At 39.3% G+C, this 18656-nt stretch overlaps 1 protein-coding gene across 1 annotated transcript; it reads left to right on the top strand.

Moving 5' to 3' along the window:
- Nucleotides 1-1700: 1700 nt before the first annotated feature.
- On the top strand, nucleotides 1701-17633 carry SERPINE3 (serpin family E member 3). The gene is made up of 8 exons (XM_041467073.1): nucleotides 1701-1959; nucleotides 4628-4855; nucleotides 5494-5691; nucleotides 10047-10245; nucleotides 11290-11390; nucleotides 13424-13510; nucleotides 15466-15549; nucleotides 17593-17633. Exons 1-8 carry the CDS (start codon nucleotides 1701-1703, stop codon nucleotides 17631-17633), a joined length of 1197 nt encoding a protein of 398 aa, XP_041323007.1.
- The last annotated feature ends 1023 nt before the right edge of the window (nucleotides 17634-18656 follow it).

The following is an 18656-nucleotide window of genomic DNA, read 5'->3' as shown; positions in this document are numbered from 1 at the left end:
AATTCTGGGAAGATCAATAAGCTGCAGTTGTAATCTTGCTTGTCTGAGGTGGCATTGTGAAGCTGTGAGGCTGAACCTGTGAATATGATGAGCAGGATTTGATTCCATCACACGAAGCAAGGCTGCTTTTAAAGCTGTCACAACCACAGCTCTTCTGCTTCTGGTCCATTCAAAGTGGCCCCTTCCTCATTTGCTCTCCTTCAAGTGCAGCATTTTGTTGTTTCTTTCCTTCTGGAAACTAAAGAGTGAAAGAAAATCTTGCTATTTCCAATAGCATTCATTTTAAAAAAAAGAGAAATAAAGACATTTTAATTGCACGGGATTTCTGAATAAGGTTTCAAAGTGGGGGTAAAAAAATAGCTGTGTGCCTGGTACACAGAGAGCCCTTTCTCTTCCCCTTTGTGGCAGAGGAATCAATGGAATTCATATAAAAGAAGGAGGGGGGAAGAGAGATAGGAGATGCCTTGCTCGGTACCAGCAGGTCACAAGCCTCATGAGGCTCGAGCAGGGCTTGCAAGGAAGCTGCTGACTCTATGTCCATGTGTACCTTTTTGTTCCTTGCCTTGGATTTGCTGGTCAGTGGCATGCTGCTTTGCCTGGCTCTCCATAGAGCTTGTAGCCTACAGGAATTTGGACAGAGTGGTACAGACATCGCCGACAGAGACCCTGATCACTGACTATCCCTTTAAATGCAGTCTCATGACTTAGTCTTTGCTCCACTACCTATTAAAGAAGGAGACAAGACGTTCATAGGCAGCTTCCATTCAGGCACCCAGAAGGACACAGGAAGGCAAGACAATTTAACAGAGCTAACTGTGAGTAAATACAAAGCATTAGAGGTGCTCTCTAGAGCAAAGGGCATGGAGAAAGATTTGTAGGAAATACTGAGGTGAAAGAAGGTGCAGTAATTTTTAAAATATACTTGTATACAATCTGCAAATGTGGAATTTTGTAAGGAAAGCTATTCTCTCATTTTAACATTATTCCTTTAAATATGAATTTAGGTGTCTCTTAATATAATGTTGACCAGTGCTTGATTTCCCATAAAAATCTGATGTGGTGATTTTGTGCTGCAAGCACTGGAGCTTTTTGCAAATATCACCTTTTCTTTTGCTGGCATAAATTTCACAGAAGGAGTATCTGGGGGGAAAATTTGAAGCCAGCCTTTTGCAAACTTGGATCCAAAGCCCAGCCTGGAGCCTCCAATTAGATTTCTTCACTTCATGAGGGGTGGCCTTCCTTCTGGGAGTGCTGGGTGTGACCCTCTTTCTGCTGGGGACTGAAAGGAGCTGTGGGTGCTCAGCAGCATGGAGATTGCACTGAGGTGGCCCATCATGTGTGCAGGTAGCTAATTTTTAACCAAGAGACTGTGTGTCTCCATGCTCTGTAATGGAATAAATACCATCTTACATGCTACAGCATTCTGGAAAATTCAGTTCTTGTTGGTCAACAGAGTCATCAGCATGTCCATACATATGTCTTTTCTTTCCTTTTCTTTTTTTTTTTTTTTTAATTTTTTTAATGACAGTAGCTACTGAGTAGACCTGGACAAGTACTTTAACAGTTATCATTACTATTGCAAGTGACATCTCAACACTGATGGAAAGTTCCTCTGCCAGCTCAGCCTATTGCTTTTCTAAATATATCCATGTCATTAATTGCAGGTATTAGCTGGTGGAGACTGTGCCCAGCTCGTCTTCATGTTGCCCATTTTATTCTCTGCATTTATCCTGTCTGCTTGCTGCATGTCCAAAGGGAACTGCATCTCCTATGATGAGCTGAGAGAGCTGAAGACTGAATTTGCCATCAGTCTCTACCGGCAGGTGTCTGAAGCAGAGAACAGGACCAATCTGGTAGTCTCTCCAGCAAGTGTGGCTGTTTCTTTGGAGCTGCTGCAGTTTGGAGCTCAAGGAAATACCTTTACGGAGCTGCAAGATGCCCTAGGATACAACATTCATGGTAATGTACTTAAGAAATCCTTACTGTCTCACTTTTTATAATCAATTCACAGCTTTACAAAGGTGATGGGAATTGCACACATCATACTAAACTTCTGCTTTCTCTCTCACTGCAAGATGCAGTGTTCTCTGTCTTTGACAGCCAGGTATCAGGTGGACAAAGGAAACTCAAGGGAGTAGTTGACACACAAGTTATTATTCCTCTTTTTTCTGAATCAGTACTTACTCTCTTATGACACAAAATACAGCCTACATCTAGAAAAGCTACTTCCCTGAACAGCAGAATTACTCCAGGTTTGCCAAAGGTCCGTTGTGTCCACTGTGTCCTCATCTCCTTTGTGTGCTCTGCAAAGAACTGCCAGGGAGAAAACAGTGTTTTCTCTCCTATCCCACTAAAATTTTTTATGAAGCCTGTAGAAGCTGAATTATCCTTAAGACTTTTCTAATGCTATTACAACTAGCCCAAAAGATGAAAAGTTATCAGAAGGAGACTGGCAGACAGAGATACACATTGACAGATGGGTGGTGCAATTGCATCTTTCCCTGAAAGCAGGCTAAAATATAAAACTCACTGGGAATTTGGAAGGGATAGGGGAAAGACAGATGTCTTTAAATCCAGCATTAAGTCAGCTGAATTTAAGGATGCTGTTTTCATTTTAGCTCTGGATTATCCTACCATCTCAAATCACATGTCAAAAACTATTTTATATTATGGGCAGAATGTTTATGAAAAGCAGATGACTGCCTCATCTTCAAAATTTGCAGCTTACATACAATACTTATGTATAGAGATAACACTGTTATTTCTCAGCATAAAATTTACCTTCAGGGTATGAAGACTAAAACCCACAATAATTTCATTGTCCTGTAGTGCAACCAGCCTCAGTCACCACCACCATTCTGTACAGCATTGATATTCAACCCCAGCACAGCAGTTAGAGCTAACTCTGGCTGATCCATGCCAATACAGCCACATGTACTGACACAGGGACAGGGCATCTAAATTATGAACAGCTGATATAATAAAGTCTTGCCTACAGGACTGCTATTTCTGTAAATTCAGTTCCTAAACAACATTAATTCATACAAGGATTATACCTTGCTTGACACTTCTGGTCATTAGGAGCTCAGTTATTATGAAAGGACCTTACAGAATAACATTTCAAAGCGAAATTCAAGCATAGTTCTTCACAGAAAATTTAAGAGAGAAGTGCAGGGGTTGTTAATGACCTGCTAGCTCTTTTATGCTTTCTTCTTCTCATATGGCACGTCATGTCAAGCAGACATTTTATCCCCATTTTAGCTGTCTGTGGCATAAACCACACGAGCTTTGGCTTTCAGCAATACTAATGCATGAATGTAAAAATAAAGTAGGACAGGATCTATTGTTATTGGTATACAGCGTATTTCCAGTAACAGGGAAGGAAACCACTTCCTCAAATGGTCCAAATCAAATAAATACATTAAATACTTAGATGAAATTTCCTATAAGATTAATAAACCCAAATTGTGTATGTATGCATATATGATAAAATTCCTTTCTTCCAGTAGATGTTTGCATTAATGTTTACGTTGGTCTGCCCTAGCCAATAATGAAGGATATGGTTACAACCTTAGCAGGCTGAAAACAATGGAAACATCAATGGTTCATTCACTTCTCACAGAGAATCTGCTCTTACATGCACTTATAAACTTCTCTCAAAGTTTGGAAAATTTGTTCACTTTATTCTAGTACTAACAAAAACAATGTATAATGGGATGTATCCCTAGATAGCACAGACAAAATGACATGCTTTAAAATGATTTCTCCTTGTTGTTTAGTTAAAGCAATTTTGTGCTGTTGTCCAAGTAAGAATTTGGGACTTTGGTTAGCTAAGCACTTTGGTGAAGTCACAAGCTTGGAATACCACTCCTCACACTCATCTCTGCTTCTAATTTACCATCTTTGACTTCTCACATCTTCCAGAGAGCTCACCAAGTGTTCCTACACAAGAACAATATTTTACACCTCAGACCATGTCAGTTTTCTTAAAAAAAAAAAGAAAAAAGCCCACTGTTGTGGATTGTGTAAATAAAGGAGTCACTTGTAACACATTAAGCAACTTATCAGCTCAGTTTAGCCAGGGCTCATCAGCAATACTGGGCCAGTTTGGGACACCTTCCTTCAAGAAATCAAACAACACCTAAGGGCCAAGGGTGGCAGAGGGGCTGTCAGAGAAATGCCCTTCCTGGGATAGGTGGATAACATCAGGAGAAGGAGATAGTGGTGTTGTGGCATTGGCAGCTCAGCCAGTCATAGCCAGAGGCACTAGACCTCACTGGTGGGAACTCAGAGAGTGACCAAGAAAGAATAACAACCTTATGAACTGTTAAGAATTGCATCTGCATAGAACTGTGAGCCTGACACAAGATCAGCTGCTTGACACATCCACACTAGAGTGATTTCTAGAGACGCATGAAGAGAGCTTTCCAACGCCCAGTGCATCACTGCCCGTGGCAGCAGTGCTTGACAGGAATACTCCACAAAGTCAAGGGTGCTCCAGTTGTCAAGGGGCTTTAACAGTCAGAGGACACCAGTGTCAGCACTGGAGCTGAGAGTTGTGGAGCCCTGGGGCAATCCCTGCTGTCCTCAGCCTCAGCATAATTGCAGTTTCTCTCTTGCCTGGCAGATCAAAGCGTGCAGGATTTCATGCACACGGTGGATGAAGCAGTGGCTGACTCCAGCCAAGGCACAGTGATCCAGCTGGGATGTTCCCTCCTTGTGGATGCGGGCGTGCAGCTCTCGCCTGACTTCGCCGAGCGCGCCGCACGCTGCGCCAACAGCAGCCTGCTCCAAACCAACCTCACCGACCCCAACATCACCCACATACAGGAAGGGATCACCACCGACCTTGCAGGTACCATAGGGACCCACAGGAATTGTTGCACATGAGTGAAATGTAAAATAAGAGGAATGGGAGAAATTGCATTTAACCAAGCATGAGGATTTTTGCCACACTCCATGTTGCCCAAACCAAGGCTGAAGGCAGGAAACTTAATTCTTGTGTTAACACTCATCTGTAATGGGAAGAAAGAGCTGGAATAGGTCTGAATCTGTAAGCAGTGTCAAGCTGGTAACCACTTTGCCTTGTTCCCTTAATTTTTAAAAGGGCAATCCTTTGCAGCGTTCTCAGTTTTAATTAAGAACAGCCAAATTCCCCGTGGACCATATTCATGGCACTGAATGCTTTCACAGTGCTACAGGGGACACACAGGGGCGTAAGCTCAGCAGTCAGACTATGAGTTTAAAAAGTCAAAATGAGGAATAAAAACACTGGCCAGCTCAATCTCAGCTCTGGGGAGAGCATGGACCAACAGGCAGCCCCAGTGAGGTGCATGTGTAGGTGGGGAGGGGAAGGTAGAGGGTGAGCAGTGCTTTGTGAGTTGTGCCTCTTGGCCTTAGGGATGGAGAGTGGTCTCAGCTTGCTTCCTTTAGTCACATGGACGTGGGCATGTAGGACTGCATGTGTCCCCTTGCCTTCTCTTTTCCCTGCAGATGGGGATATGCGTGGAATGACACTGGAGAGCCCTGCACCATCACTCAGCCAGGTCACCCTGGTGAGCACCCTGTACTTCAGAAGCATGTGGCAAAAAAAGTTTTCCTTCATGGATTCCCAGATGTTGCCTTTTACAACGCCAGAGGGCTCGACCCTGAAAGTGCCTACCATGCACCACACAGCTGAAGTTAACTACGGTAACTGTCCTTGATCCATATTTGATCTACTGTGCAATATGGAACAGATTTATTCATTTCCACAGACACCACACTAAATGTGTTGTTTTCCCAGCTTGGAGAAGTCTCAGAAGAGGTCCCATCAAATGAAAAGACCACCCAGGTGACCAAATTGACTCCTCATAATTCCAGGCTATCATGAAAGAGATCCTGGGTTCAAATTGATTCCTAAAATATCCACTGTCCTTGTCCCATCCCTCACAGACCAACAGCTCCCAGTACTCCATAACAACTTGTCAGCTGTAGGAAACAGTCAAAAGGCACCAATACATCGCGCCAGGAGAAAGAAAGATGAGAGACTGAGGGATGACTGACTGATGACTGGGATGACTGACTGATATACTGCAATATACAAAGTCCTTTACAATAGCATGGAGCTGGTTAAATAAAGCTGGCTAGCAAGGGGCTACAGCAGGAAGCACATCTGACCCCATGACAGAGGGGCAAATAACACTAAAATTATATCAAGCCCCTACCAATTTGATTTGTTGGGTAAGAAATTTCCTGGCCCCTCAGCCAAGTCACTGTCCTTTGAATGTGTGAGCACCAGAGGGAGCAGAGCATAACCGGGAGCACCAACACTGCAAACCTTCTGGTCATAGCCTGTCTCCAAGGCCTTAGGGAAAAACTGCAGAGCTTCAGGGACAAATTCTAGAAAAAGAACATAAATTCTTAGGTCATTTATACCAAATCAGTGGATGATGTCAGCATGGGCTTAAAAAAGTATAAATATAGGTCAAACACTTATTTGTATAATATATGAATACAGTGTAGGCTACTTTCAAAGGCTTGATGTACGTGGGTTGCTGACAGAAGGACTCATGCTGCAGGCTTAATTTTCTGCCACCAGGAATTCTGCCACCAGTTAGCTACACAATCTCTTTCAAAATATAAAAAGCTCTTTTCCCTCCTACTCTAAATTTCAGGACTGCACTTGGGTAAAAACTGTCCAAATTCCAAATCAAAATTTTTTTAAGAAAGATTTATATCTCTTAACATCCTGCCTTATTTATCCTTTAAGTTAAATAGCTTCTCTTCAGCTTTGATAGTTACTCCCAAAGGTAACTGCAAGCCACCAAGTTTTCCCTCGATTTCCTAATAGCTAAGATGAAGATGCCAGGGTCTTCTAAACTATTCAAAAACCAAATGCTCCAAATTCTCTACTAGCTCTATTTTTGAACTTTTCCAATTTAAATTAATCTTTCTTTTAAATAAATGACCAGAAATGTACACAAAATTTTCAATGAGGGCATACACATGCTTGATAAAATGCTTTCACAATTTCTGTGTCTTGATAAAAATACCTTGTGTAGTGTACTGCAGAACCGGCTCAGGGCACCCACCTGGGCATTTTTCCTTTTTTACTCTTTTTTTCCTAGGTAAATCAGGGAGAGGAAAATCTCCAGAGGTATAGAAATACTTTGTGTGGTTTTGATCCACCATTTTGTTTCCACCACTCCAGCATTCATGGCAATCTCACTGTTTGTCTTTGATAAAAGTCTTGAGTGTTGACAATACTTTGGAAAGCTGTCAGTGACTCTTTTCAACCTTTGCTCATAGTAGTTTCCCCTTCAAGTGGCTGCTTGCTGCCTTTCCTTTCTGGTTCTAAGTGCCAACACTTCTACTTGTAAATAGTGGCACAATGAAACAATGTTTTACCTAAAATTAGATGGCTGGATATGTGCCTTTTTATCAAATTAGTTCACAAGTCAAAAAAGTTTATAGCTTTGTTTGCCAGTCTACATGATATTGCAATTTATCTCACTTTCTATTTCTCTCTGTGATCTGATTATTCTTTTCTCCAGAGTGTCCTAAAACTTCTCAAAGACAGACCTAAAGTTTCACAGATTGCCTTCTATTTCTTACAAATGTACTCCTGTTCCCTACTCATGGGGAAAAAACTGAATCATCAGGCTGTTAAAAATCTTTGCTGACTCATTTGAAATTCCACATCCAAGTTCTTCTCATATTCTGGGGTGATCATTAAGGCCCCAGATTATTAATGACAGAAGGCAGGGGGCTGCTGTTGCTTGTACAAGTAGAGATCTCAGGTAAAGCCAATTACCAGGGGTTCTACAGCTGAGCTGCATTGTCTGACCATATATTTGCTCCAGAGTCCATGCAAAGTTGATGTGAAATCATTTGTTGTGTTCTTTTGACCACTTGCCAAAACACAAGGAACTCCATCCTATCATCCTTAAGCAGGTAGCTAGAGCACTACATTTTTGTACAGAAAAGGAAAGAAAAAATATTTGGATTCCCTTTCATCCAGCCTGAAATGTGTGAGCTCTCTGCAGCTGGAGAGACTTTTGAGGGAGGCCATAACAGAAGGGATCATTTAAAATTTGCTGGTTGTCACGTTTGATTGGGCCAATTCATTCTTTGTCACTAAAAAAATCCAGAAACATTTCTAAAAAATCAGTTTAAAATTAATGCAAAATACTGGCTCGGTACAACTAAACATAGGACTGAGATGACTGTCCTTCATTATTAAATGATAGCAGCTGTGTCCCACCAAGATCCAAAACACAGAGTGAGAAAGATAAGATGTGGCCTGTTATCAATTTTACAACATTGTTTATCCTTTTAACATTGACACACAGAACAAACCAGCCTGGGGACAAGTAAGACTGCTCTAAGAAAATGTCAACATTACTGTTCACACACATTGCTTAAACACCACAACTATTTTACATATTCATTTTTCCTAGCAATTTGTTAACAACATTTGAATTCTAATTTAGCATGTGTATAGTCCTTATGGGATGCTCAAAATTAGTTCAAGCAACAAACACTTCTGTCTCAATAATCTAAAGTCTTTGATTTTCTTTCTAATTAATAAATAAGGACTGTATCACCTTTGTGCAGAATGTGCTGACTTCAAAATATCAGCATGCCCGCAAATTATACCACTCAAGTCCATTGCACTGCAAATATCAATCTTCCTTTCCTGCCCATTAGAAACCAGAACATCTTCTCCCAGCAAATGATCCACATGCTGGGAGTTGGTTTCAACAGAGCAATTCTCTCTCTAGATTGCAAGGCAGGAGGGCTAAAAGCCTAAAATTTAATCTAGCAGAACAATCAACACTTAATGAATCCCATCTAGTCCATACGTGCAAAACTAACAAACACTGTACACTAAACATTTCAGACATCCTAGAGCTATGTATTTATTGACAAATATTTACGTGCTATGAACGCGAGCTATCCATACACAGTTATTTACAACCACTGACTCAAACAGTGTGAGCATCTACTCTTGGAGATACAACTGCTACCGCTGGGTGAAGGAGGTGTACATTCAATATTTTGGATGGCCTGCAGTAAAGCCAGTAAGACTTTCACTTGTGCCTTGTACTTAAGTTGTATTAAACTCCTGGCCACTCACTATTGCTGAGTGCTCCTGAAATGCTACTTACTGGATTCTCAGATGAAAAAATAAGGAAGCAAAATTGTGACAGACAAATCTGTTCTACTGTATAACAGATTCCATTAGAAACGCCTGGATTAATTGTTTTTTGGAATATGGGATGAAAATGGTACTTTTAAATGGCTGTTACAAATTGCTGTAAAACTAATTGCAAGTTTGGAAGCTGTCCAGCTTTTCTCTTCTTTTACTTTTGAGACTACTTTTTATGACCTTCATCTGACTATGCTAAGTCTTTGTGCCTAGATTTAAAAAAAATTATAAATTTGGTGCTTAAATAAAAATAGTTATTGTTTAAATAAGCATATACTAGCTCTTGTTTAATAGAATTATTTTTTATTGAAATAAGATTACAATTGACTTTTTAAGGTAGTAAAGATGGAAACATGAGCCAAAGTAGGTTTCAATTAATCAACTAGGACACTCTGTATTTTGTTTTTGTAATTTGTACCTGTTGTAGTAAAATTTTATTGAAAATTACTATAAAATTGTAAGTTTATTCAAAGAACATGCCTTGTGGGAAGAGTCATCATAGCTGCTGCTATTGCCTTGGTAGTTTTGGGGTTTTTGTCCCCAGACTGAGCAAGGAGGACAGCTGTTATATGGCACAGTAATAAAATACCCATGCTCTGTTGAGGTGGTTCTCCAGGTGCTATCAGTGGCATTGGCACTGCTCTGCCAAGATATCTGTGTCTGACACACTCAGCGCTGTTCAGGTCAGTTAACAGCAACCTGAGCTGGCTACAGGAGCCCAAGAGCTGGAGACCACTCCTCACATCCCACCACAGCTGCTCTGAACTGTCTGCTGGCCCCAGCAAGGGTTGTGGGTTCGGGGTTTTCTTCCCACTTAAATGATGAAATAAGATCTCTCTTTGCCCACCCACAGGCCAGTTCCAGACTGCAGCTCTGGAGGCTTTCAGCGTGGTCGAGTTACCCTACCTGGGAGAGAAACTCAGCATGTTCCTAGTGCTTCCCAGCCACAAAAGAACACCTTTGTCCCAGGTTGAGTCTCACCTTTCTGCCAAAACCATAACCCTCTGGGCCAACAGCTTGAAGAGAACAAAGATGGACATTTTTCTGCCTAGGTAAGCAATGTTAGCACAATGGATTCACGACTTTAGCTGTCAGAATTCCATGTGACAGTGCTGACACAAGCAGTGTGTGAGCAAAATCACATGCTTTTGGTTTCATTATTCATCACATGACCAGAGATGCTGTAACCCTTTCTTAAACCACAAAGAGGTGAGCCAGGAATGACAAGACTTTCTGGTTACACTCTGTACTGTTTAAAAAAACCTATGTATTTCAGTTGATCTTACAGCTTTTACTTACAATTTGTTTGAGGTATAAATCCTTTAAGGATCGAAACCAGAGAAATGTTGCTAGACCTTTGCCACACTCATTTTTCTTTGTTTAAGGAAGAATAAACATATAACCTCCTAAAGATGCACTACTGTGTCTTTCTTTAACTTGCCAGAGTACTAAAAAGGCACAGGACAAGGAGCTTAGCCCTCCTCCAGCAGCCATAACCATCTTTCCATGCACAAAGCATGAGGTTTCACTCATCCTTTCCACTTTAGTCAGTTGTTGTTTTAGCAAACACCTATGCTGGAGGTATTTTCTATCATCTACTCCAGTGAAATTGCATAGCAGGAGGAATTAGGCACAGAAGGCTTCATGTGGTGGTGTCTACTGTATGGATTAGCACAGAAGGGCTTCATTACACACGTCCTACAACACATTCATCACATTAACAGAGCGCTGAAAACCAGTGTGTACATTAATATTTGTTTTCTTCAAGCTAAATTTTGGAAAATATTTCCAAGGGCCATTTGCTATAGCCAAAAATAATACTAGAAAGAGAACACTCCGTGTAAATGCAGAATTCACATGTCAAGAAGACTTAGTAGCAATCTGATTGCAACAGAGGGATTCTTTCTGTTAATGTCTTCAGGTGAAGGTGAGCTACTTTTCTGCAAATACACAATCAGACAATGCACTGGGCTCATACAGGAAGAGATGGATGAAATGCAAAAGCTTGAAATAAATTTTATCTGTTAATGCCCTTTAAATTCTACAAAAACTCCACAAATCCTGCATTTAAATAAAGTCTATCATATTAATTTCAGGTTCAGTATTCAAAGCCTTTTTGACCTAAAGACAGTTCTTTCTGCCTTGGGAATTAGAGATGCATTTGATCCCATCACTGCTAATTTTAAAGGCATTTCAGGTAAGAGGTTTGACTGAAAACAAAATCATCCTTGACCCAATAGTTGTAGATTATTACATTTGAATGATTTGTTAGACCTGGGTCTTCTGAATTGATTGTACTTCTTTATCTGTGAAACTCTAAAGCAATTCACACTCAACTGCAATTATATTTTGAGCTGTTTTGTAGGAAAGAGGAACCTGAAAAGGACAGGTTTGGTTTTTGTCTTGAACTTACTTTTTTCTTGTCTATAAGATTAAAACTGTCAAGACAGTGTAGGCCTGGGAAAATGGTTATTTATTCAGAAATTTAGGATGCTTTAGTAAAACTTACATTCCTGTTTGTGTTTTCAAATAGTTATTTAACAGTGACGGATGCTGGTCCAACAAGTGCATATTCCAACTCCTGACACTGCAAACAATACCCAGGCTATATTTTCTTGCTAATCCAGTAATCAGTATACAAAGTTATACTTTCCTTTTGCTAAAATACTGTTACGGTTAAAATCTTGGGTTTGGAACACTGAAATCCTTCTGCTCTTTGGAAAATTTGTCCCCACTTAATATTAAATTAAAGAATCCGCATTATTTATTCTTTTTCTTTTGACTCCTTCCAGCAACAAAATATTTCAACTTAAGTCATTTCTGTTCACAGTAAAGACTTGGGAGTTGTAGCTGCCCAGCAAGCAGCTCACATTCTTGTGCATGTGAGTGAATAAATGAAATTGCTCCAATTCAGACAAATCTGCTTTTACAGAAAAGTTGCTTTCCTGGGATGAACCTCAGAAGGCACATTATTCACTGATTTTTTTATGCTGCTCTTAAAATTGAACATAGCAATGTTCCATTGCAATATAGATCTCAGACTGCACATAGATGCACATTAAAATAATTTGTTACTGCTCACTGCTGCTTTGCTTATTGCAAACAAATGTTAATATACTGATAAACTACACAAGAATATATTTTATAAAGTTAATATCTATTTAAATAAGATAAATACTTTGGGGAAATTAATTCCATAAACAATATTATTTAGCAGCTTCCCTTTGGCTTTTGGCATACAGGATAAGGCTTGTAGAAGGATTTGATCCTGCTCTGGTAGGGTTATGGAACAAAGGATATGTTGAGACCCTTTTTAGTTCTACTCTTACACCACCGTGTCATAGCAGTAGGTTCTGTATCGTGTAAGAGTTATGTAAGGCAGAGTTAACAAGGAAAATGTATCTTTTACTTAAGCAGCAGATAGTTGAGGAAAAAAAATAGGAAAGCTTTCATTTCCTCTTCTGTATGAAGCACAAGGATAATCTTCAGGATATTTACTCTCAGATCACATGTAGCAAACAAATGTGTTACATCATTTCAGACCTGAAACAGCTTTCTTAAATCTGAAAGCTTGTATTTTTTTCCCTCATTAATGTGTAAGATTTATGTACTTTTAAAAATTCTTCCTCTCCCTAGTTTTGTCCTGATTGATTCCTTCCCAGTTCTTCTGACTGGACAAAATTAAGACAGAAATAGATAAAATTCTCTTTTAGCTTTTCTTTGATTTGACCTACATGTTAGACTTGATCCTTGAATTCAGACAAGAAAGAAAAAAAATCAACCTTTCCTGCTTTCTGCCTTTTACAGGCAGCTGGAGAAAAGCAGACTTGTAACACTCCCTTCAGTGTCTTTCTGAAATTAATTATTTTCCAAGATGCATTTTATGTCACAGTTCCATTGTTTCTTCCTGAAGAACATTTTTTCTACATTTTCCCTTCCACGGGTTCTTCAGTTCTTTCATTGCCCTCACTCTGTTAAAGTTTCTGTTTTCACTATGTAACCTTGCCTTCCACCACAAACTGGAGACCTCTCAAGCTAGTAACTCCCATTCAGCATTCAATCCACTGTTATCCATACAGTGGGAGAAGAGTCAAAGGCTGAAATACATAACAGTTATGTGATCCTTAGATTCTGCAGGGAAAAAAAAGGTAAAGGCATTCTGAGTACTTTTTTAAAATATGTTTGTAACGAAATGCAGAAAATAACTTATTAATTTTTGGGGTTTTGCAGAGCAAGATAGCCTTTATATTTCAGAAGCTATTCACAAAGCAGAAATTGAAGTAACAGAAGATGGTACAAAGGCATCAGGAGCTACAGGTAAATCAAATACTCAGACAAACTTCTCACTTCTGGAGCTTACCACTATAAAATCAACTACTAGTCTCTTATTTAAAACAAAAAAAGTATTGTAGAATTTACAAGTATGCCTAACAAACTTTTTTAACACACTTCCATTTTACCTTTGTAATTGTGCATAAGAAACTTTAATTTTTGATGTCCGACTAAGGTGTAATGGCTCAAATCAAAAAAACAACTTTGTCAGTCCAGGGAAAATCCAGTGTGAGAAAATATACCACTTATTTTTCTGCTGGTTATCTATTTGTTCAGATCATGAGAAGAAAAAATGAAAAAAGATTAGTAATATTTTATCTACAGCCCCTGAACTGTTACGGGATTTGAGAATGATCTCTTTGATAGCATTAATGGTAACAATGGACAAGTTTTATGCAGACGAGCGTGATTCTCACATAATGAAGTGTGACCTTCACGTGCAGTAGCCCTGCTAACAGATCACTTGCACACGAGCAGATGGGACTGGGTGAGCGGGAGACTCAGAGCAAAGTCCCAGCGATGGACTACCAGTCAGTACATGACTCATTCACCATTAACCACATCTCGCCTTTCTGCTTCCCTGGGCCGTACCAAGGATAAATGTGCTCCACATCACAAATGCTGGTTGCCCTTGGCCGGGGACCAGGGCACTCTATCATTTCTCCTCCTTGCTCCCAGGAAGGAATTCAAGAGGCATGTAGAGAGCATGGCAGTGCATCTCACTGGGGCGCCAAACCTGTTGCACATGCCCTCACTCCAACATCTCACAGTCGCAATGCCAAAAAGAACCTGAGCACACCTGAATTGATGTATTCAGTATTCCTCTGGCAACAACCCTGAAAAAGGCACACGTGTACATAGGGGGGGTGTACAGAGAACATCTGGCATATCTAAGTTAACCCTTCTGCAGAGCTGTGCAGTTTAAAATTTTGTAACAGTTTTAATTTTTTATCAGAGCAGTAATATTTTTAATAACTTTGTAGTAAGGCCCCTACATAAGAAAATCTTTTAGGTGACTTCAATTGTATACCAAAGGCTAAGAGAAAAATACCTTTATCCCCTTGAAACCAATGCCAAAACATCCCTTAGCTCCAGTCAGACCAAGCTGACAAGCAGGCTTTAAAAATTGCAATTACATTTATTGTTTACTTTAAAAGCCTTGGATCTAGTCACATGATGACTAGAAGCTAGGCACTTTTTTTTTTTTGTCTACAAGCACCAAAATGGTGCCTTCTCAAACTAGTTTTGTGTCTAACTTGAATTTTCAAACTAATACCATTGTTTTAACTGTTCAAAAATAATCCCGATCTGGTGGGTTTAATGGTAGGGGTTTTGACAATGTATTCTTTATCAAATATAGCTAAAAGGAAGAATTTATTTAAACAAGATGTATTTTAATAATATCTGAGCCATCATAATTCTTAAAAACTATTTATTTAATCTAAAAATTAACCCACAAGCAGAGAGGAAACTGGGTTGAGGATACTTGAGATTTTTTTGAGAGTTCTGACAAGAGAAATTCCAGGATGATGTAGGTATTTCTCTGCTGCTTGTCTCCCAGTTGGATAAGCAACTACATTTGTGCCTTGCTTATCTTTTTCACCACAACAGCATACCCAGGAACTGGCTAACAGGTGAGACAACAGGTACGACTTCAGCAGTTAGGGGTGTGATGACAACAAAAATTACCTTTGAGATCCAACGCTAGGCAGATGCCCTTCAGCACTGAAATATGCACAAATCACCTGCATGTAGTTTCACAACTCCTGACTTGTTAATTTTGCCAGACTGATTTCACTGTTGGATAAAATTGCTGTTTTAGTCTTAAAGCAGAGGAGCAACTCAAAAGTCAAGGTACTAACCAGAGCCTGAGGGCACTGTGTGGGAGATGGAAAGAAAAAAAGATGCATTTTACTGATGCTTTCTTTATTGCATTACAGCAATGGTCTTACTGAAAAGATCTCGAACACCTATTTTCAAAGCAGATCGACCTTTCACATTTTTCCTGAGACAAGCTAATACAGGTATGCATGCTCTGCCTTTCAGGAGCAGAATCCCACACAGGTAGCACTGAAATCAATACAAATATCACGCCATTCCTCAGTATAGGAAACTTCTAACAACCACAGAACCAGTGGGGATTTGGGTTTTAAAGCATAGATTCCAATTTCCTTAAAAAGATTGTATAATAGTCACAGAAGTCTAGGAAGCCAGATTAGCCTCTTCTCTGGACATGCAGTATGTGCTCAAAAAAATTTCTATCAAAATTATAGGCACTAGAGAGATCTCACAGATGCTGAACATTCCAGCATCAGAAACTGATCTCTACAGAGGAATTCAAGTTACAAATGGGCTGGACCAGCTGGATTAACGTCTGAAGTAGTTAAAATAGAAACCTTTCCCTATAAAGGAAACTTAGCCATGGCTATACTGATAGCAAACAGACTTCTTCCAAAAAATGTTTCTTTGCAACTGTTAACTCTTTTCTTACAAATGACTTCCCCTAGCCCCCAAACAAAAACCACTCAAAAAACCCAAACAGAACTGCAGAGCATGTCTTAGAGTGAAGCATCACAGCATTCCTTTAGCTTCAGTAGCGCATTAGAAGTCTCATTTCAGATGTCCAATCACATTAAGTTACTCCAGAATGTCTGCCAAAATAAAACACCCTATAGCTTGTTGGCAGTAATAAAAAACTGCATCATTCACCATTTAGCAGATATTTGCTACTCTGAAGCATCAGGCCAATACAACAACTCTTATCATTCTTAACAATGCAGTAATTTTGCACCTGAAGTATTTTCCTACAAATTGTTCAAACCACCACATTTCTCTCATAACTGGGGTCACAGCCATTTAGATTTTCAAGGAACATACAGACATTTATAGGGTTCAGTAAAACATTGGGGCCTAGCACAAAGACAGAAATAATCTCCCTTATCTGCTTCCAAGCAACACACACTGTTCTCTTAGTCAGTGAATACCTGTGTATGTAACATTTTGTTTTAAAAACCCGTATCGTGGATTTTGACCACAGTGCAAGCACCCAAAGAGAAAATTACTGCCTTGGTTGGAATTTTGTTTTAAATATGCTTTGGAAATCATTACCAGTCAATGAATAAAAGTATTTTACTTGGCAAATGCATAATTTTAAAACAAAAAGGCATTAATAAGCTCACCTATGAAATATGAGCCACAGACTCTTCAGGATTAAGAATGAACTTACTTCAGTGAATAAAATGGCCAGTTTACTATATATATATGTATATAAATTATATAAAGAGGAAGGAAATCAGATTGTAAAACAGGATTTTTATGTGAAGCATAAACCACATACCTTCCAATCAACTCAAAATCAAAAAATATATTTCTGTAATTCAAGCTTTTTAATGTAAAAAGTGAAAACATTCAGTCATTTCGTTTGCTCAGGCTCAGTGATTCAAGTTTTTGAGGTATGGAAAATTTGAACAGGTAAACAAGATCTATTTTTCATCCACCTGTCTAAAAGTGCTTAAAACTTCTATGCCCATAAAGTTCTTAATGAATCTTTATGTAGACCAAAAGTATTAATTGCATCAATTTTCTAGTAATAGCAGAAATATGTTTTCCAATACTTAAAACAGCATAGTTCTGTTCGAAATAATTGAAAAATTGAGATTTTTTAAATCTGAATTTCAGGTTTAAGCACATTCCCCTTGAAGTACAGGCAAGGTAACATTACAAATAACCAAACAAATCCAGTCAGCCTGAGGCAGTAATTTCATTCTCTTCTGTGACTAAAATATGAACACAAAGCAATGAACTTAGGTTCTGTTTTGCTCAGTGTAAGCTTCAGATTTTGGCAGGTTCCTGGTTTGGACTACCAATTATTTGGAAAGGTGTTTTTAATAGAGAAATGTTTAGATTATTTTAAGACAAGCATGCAAATTGCAGTCAGTTTTTCCATACAAGCAATGAATGATTCTGTGATCTGCTAGCTCCATGCCTAACTTATGTATTTAAACTGTGCTGCACCCAGAAAATGTGGCCCCAAACTGAAATAATGTTAACATTGTTTTCATTTACAGGTTCAGTACTTTTTATAGGAAGAGTTACAAATCCTTCATAATAGGCACTAAATGCATATACTGACTTCTGCTCCTCCTGTGATGAGCTTTCCTCCAAAGAAATTAAAGGCTACATTGTATGTATTTATTAAAACACAGTTTTAAGCATACTGCTTTCCCAAGAATCTCCACCACCTTATTACATAGTCGAGTCTGTTGAAACTTAGAGCTGTCTAGGAATCATCAGCACCACAACTACAGCAAAGACAGTATCCAAAAAAACATTTGCAAAAAAATGGAACAGGTTTAGCCTCCTAAATGTTTACCAATATGAGCCAACAGCTTCTCTTCAACTTCATCATGGCTAAAGTCAGCTTGACTGTTGCTGAGTATGTAGGCCATTTGAATGAAAACAACCCACAAGAAAGCTTTGTGATAGTATTTTTCAAGCACAATTTCATTTCCCTGAATAAGCTTAAGAATAAAACTGAAATTCAGTCTGACCTCAGACAGTTATAACCCAGCTGATATAGAAGGTAACAAGCAAGCAGTGAAATGCTGTGAAAAGACAATCAAGTTGAAAGGCTGTTCCAAAACTGACACATAATCATAGAATCATTATGGTTGGAAAATACCTCCTTAGATCATAGCGTCCAACCATTAACCCAGCACTGCCAAGTCCACCACTAAACCAAGTTCCTAAACACCACACCTACACACTTTTTGAACACTTCCAGGGATGGCAATTCTACCACTTGCCAGGGCAGCCTCCTCCACGCAGAGCAGGTAAGAAGCAGAAATATCCACTCAGTGACCAAACAAATACTGCTAAAAGAGGCAGCAGTACTACCTCTACTGCCTTTGGAGCATACACAACATAGAACAGACATTCCAGAAGAACAATGAATGTGACTACTGGCATAATATAAAATGGGGGGTGGTTTTTAGCATCCTGACAAAAGCTGGGATATGGCAAGTGTTCAGCAACTCATGGCACAAGCATCAGAAACCCAGGCCCATAAAGGTTTTGGGTGAAGACAGCAAACCACTGACTCCCAAGAAAAGATAAGAGAGGACTGTTTTAT

The sequence above is a fragment of the Pyrgilauda ruficollis genome, unplaced genomic scaffold (assembly GCF_017590135.1).
Source record: "Pyrgilauda ruficollis isolate IOZ18807 unplaced genomic scaffold, ASM1759013v1 scaffold20, whole genome shotgun sequence".
Taxonomy (NCBI): Eukaryota; Metazoa; Chordata; class Aves; order Passeriformes; family Passeridae; genus Pyrgilauda; species Pyrgilauda ruficollis.
The sequence above is the reverse complement of the archived record's forward strand: the minus strand, read 5'-3'. Positions and strand labels throughout refer to the sequence as shown.

What these genes read in the sequence shown, in the direction of transcription:
- SERPINE3 (XM_041467073.1), top strand. Translation starts at nt 1,701, where the DNA reads ATGTTGCCCATTTTATTCTCTGCATTTATCCTGTCTGCTTGCTGCATG. An exon ending in ATGGACATTTTTCTGCCTAG is followed by an intron (nt 10,246 to 11,289) that starts GTAAGCAATGTT and finishes TATTAATTTCAG; the next exon opens with GTTCAGTATTCAAAGCCTTT. An exon ending in CCTGAGACAAGCTAATACAG is followed by an intron (nt 15,550 to 17,592) that starts GTATGCATGCTC and finishes TTTCATTTACAG; the next exon opens with GTTCAGTACTTTTTATAGGA.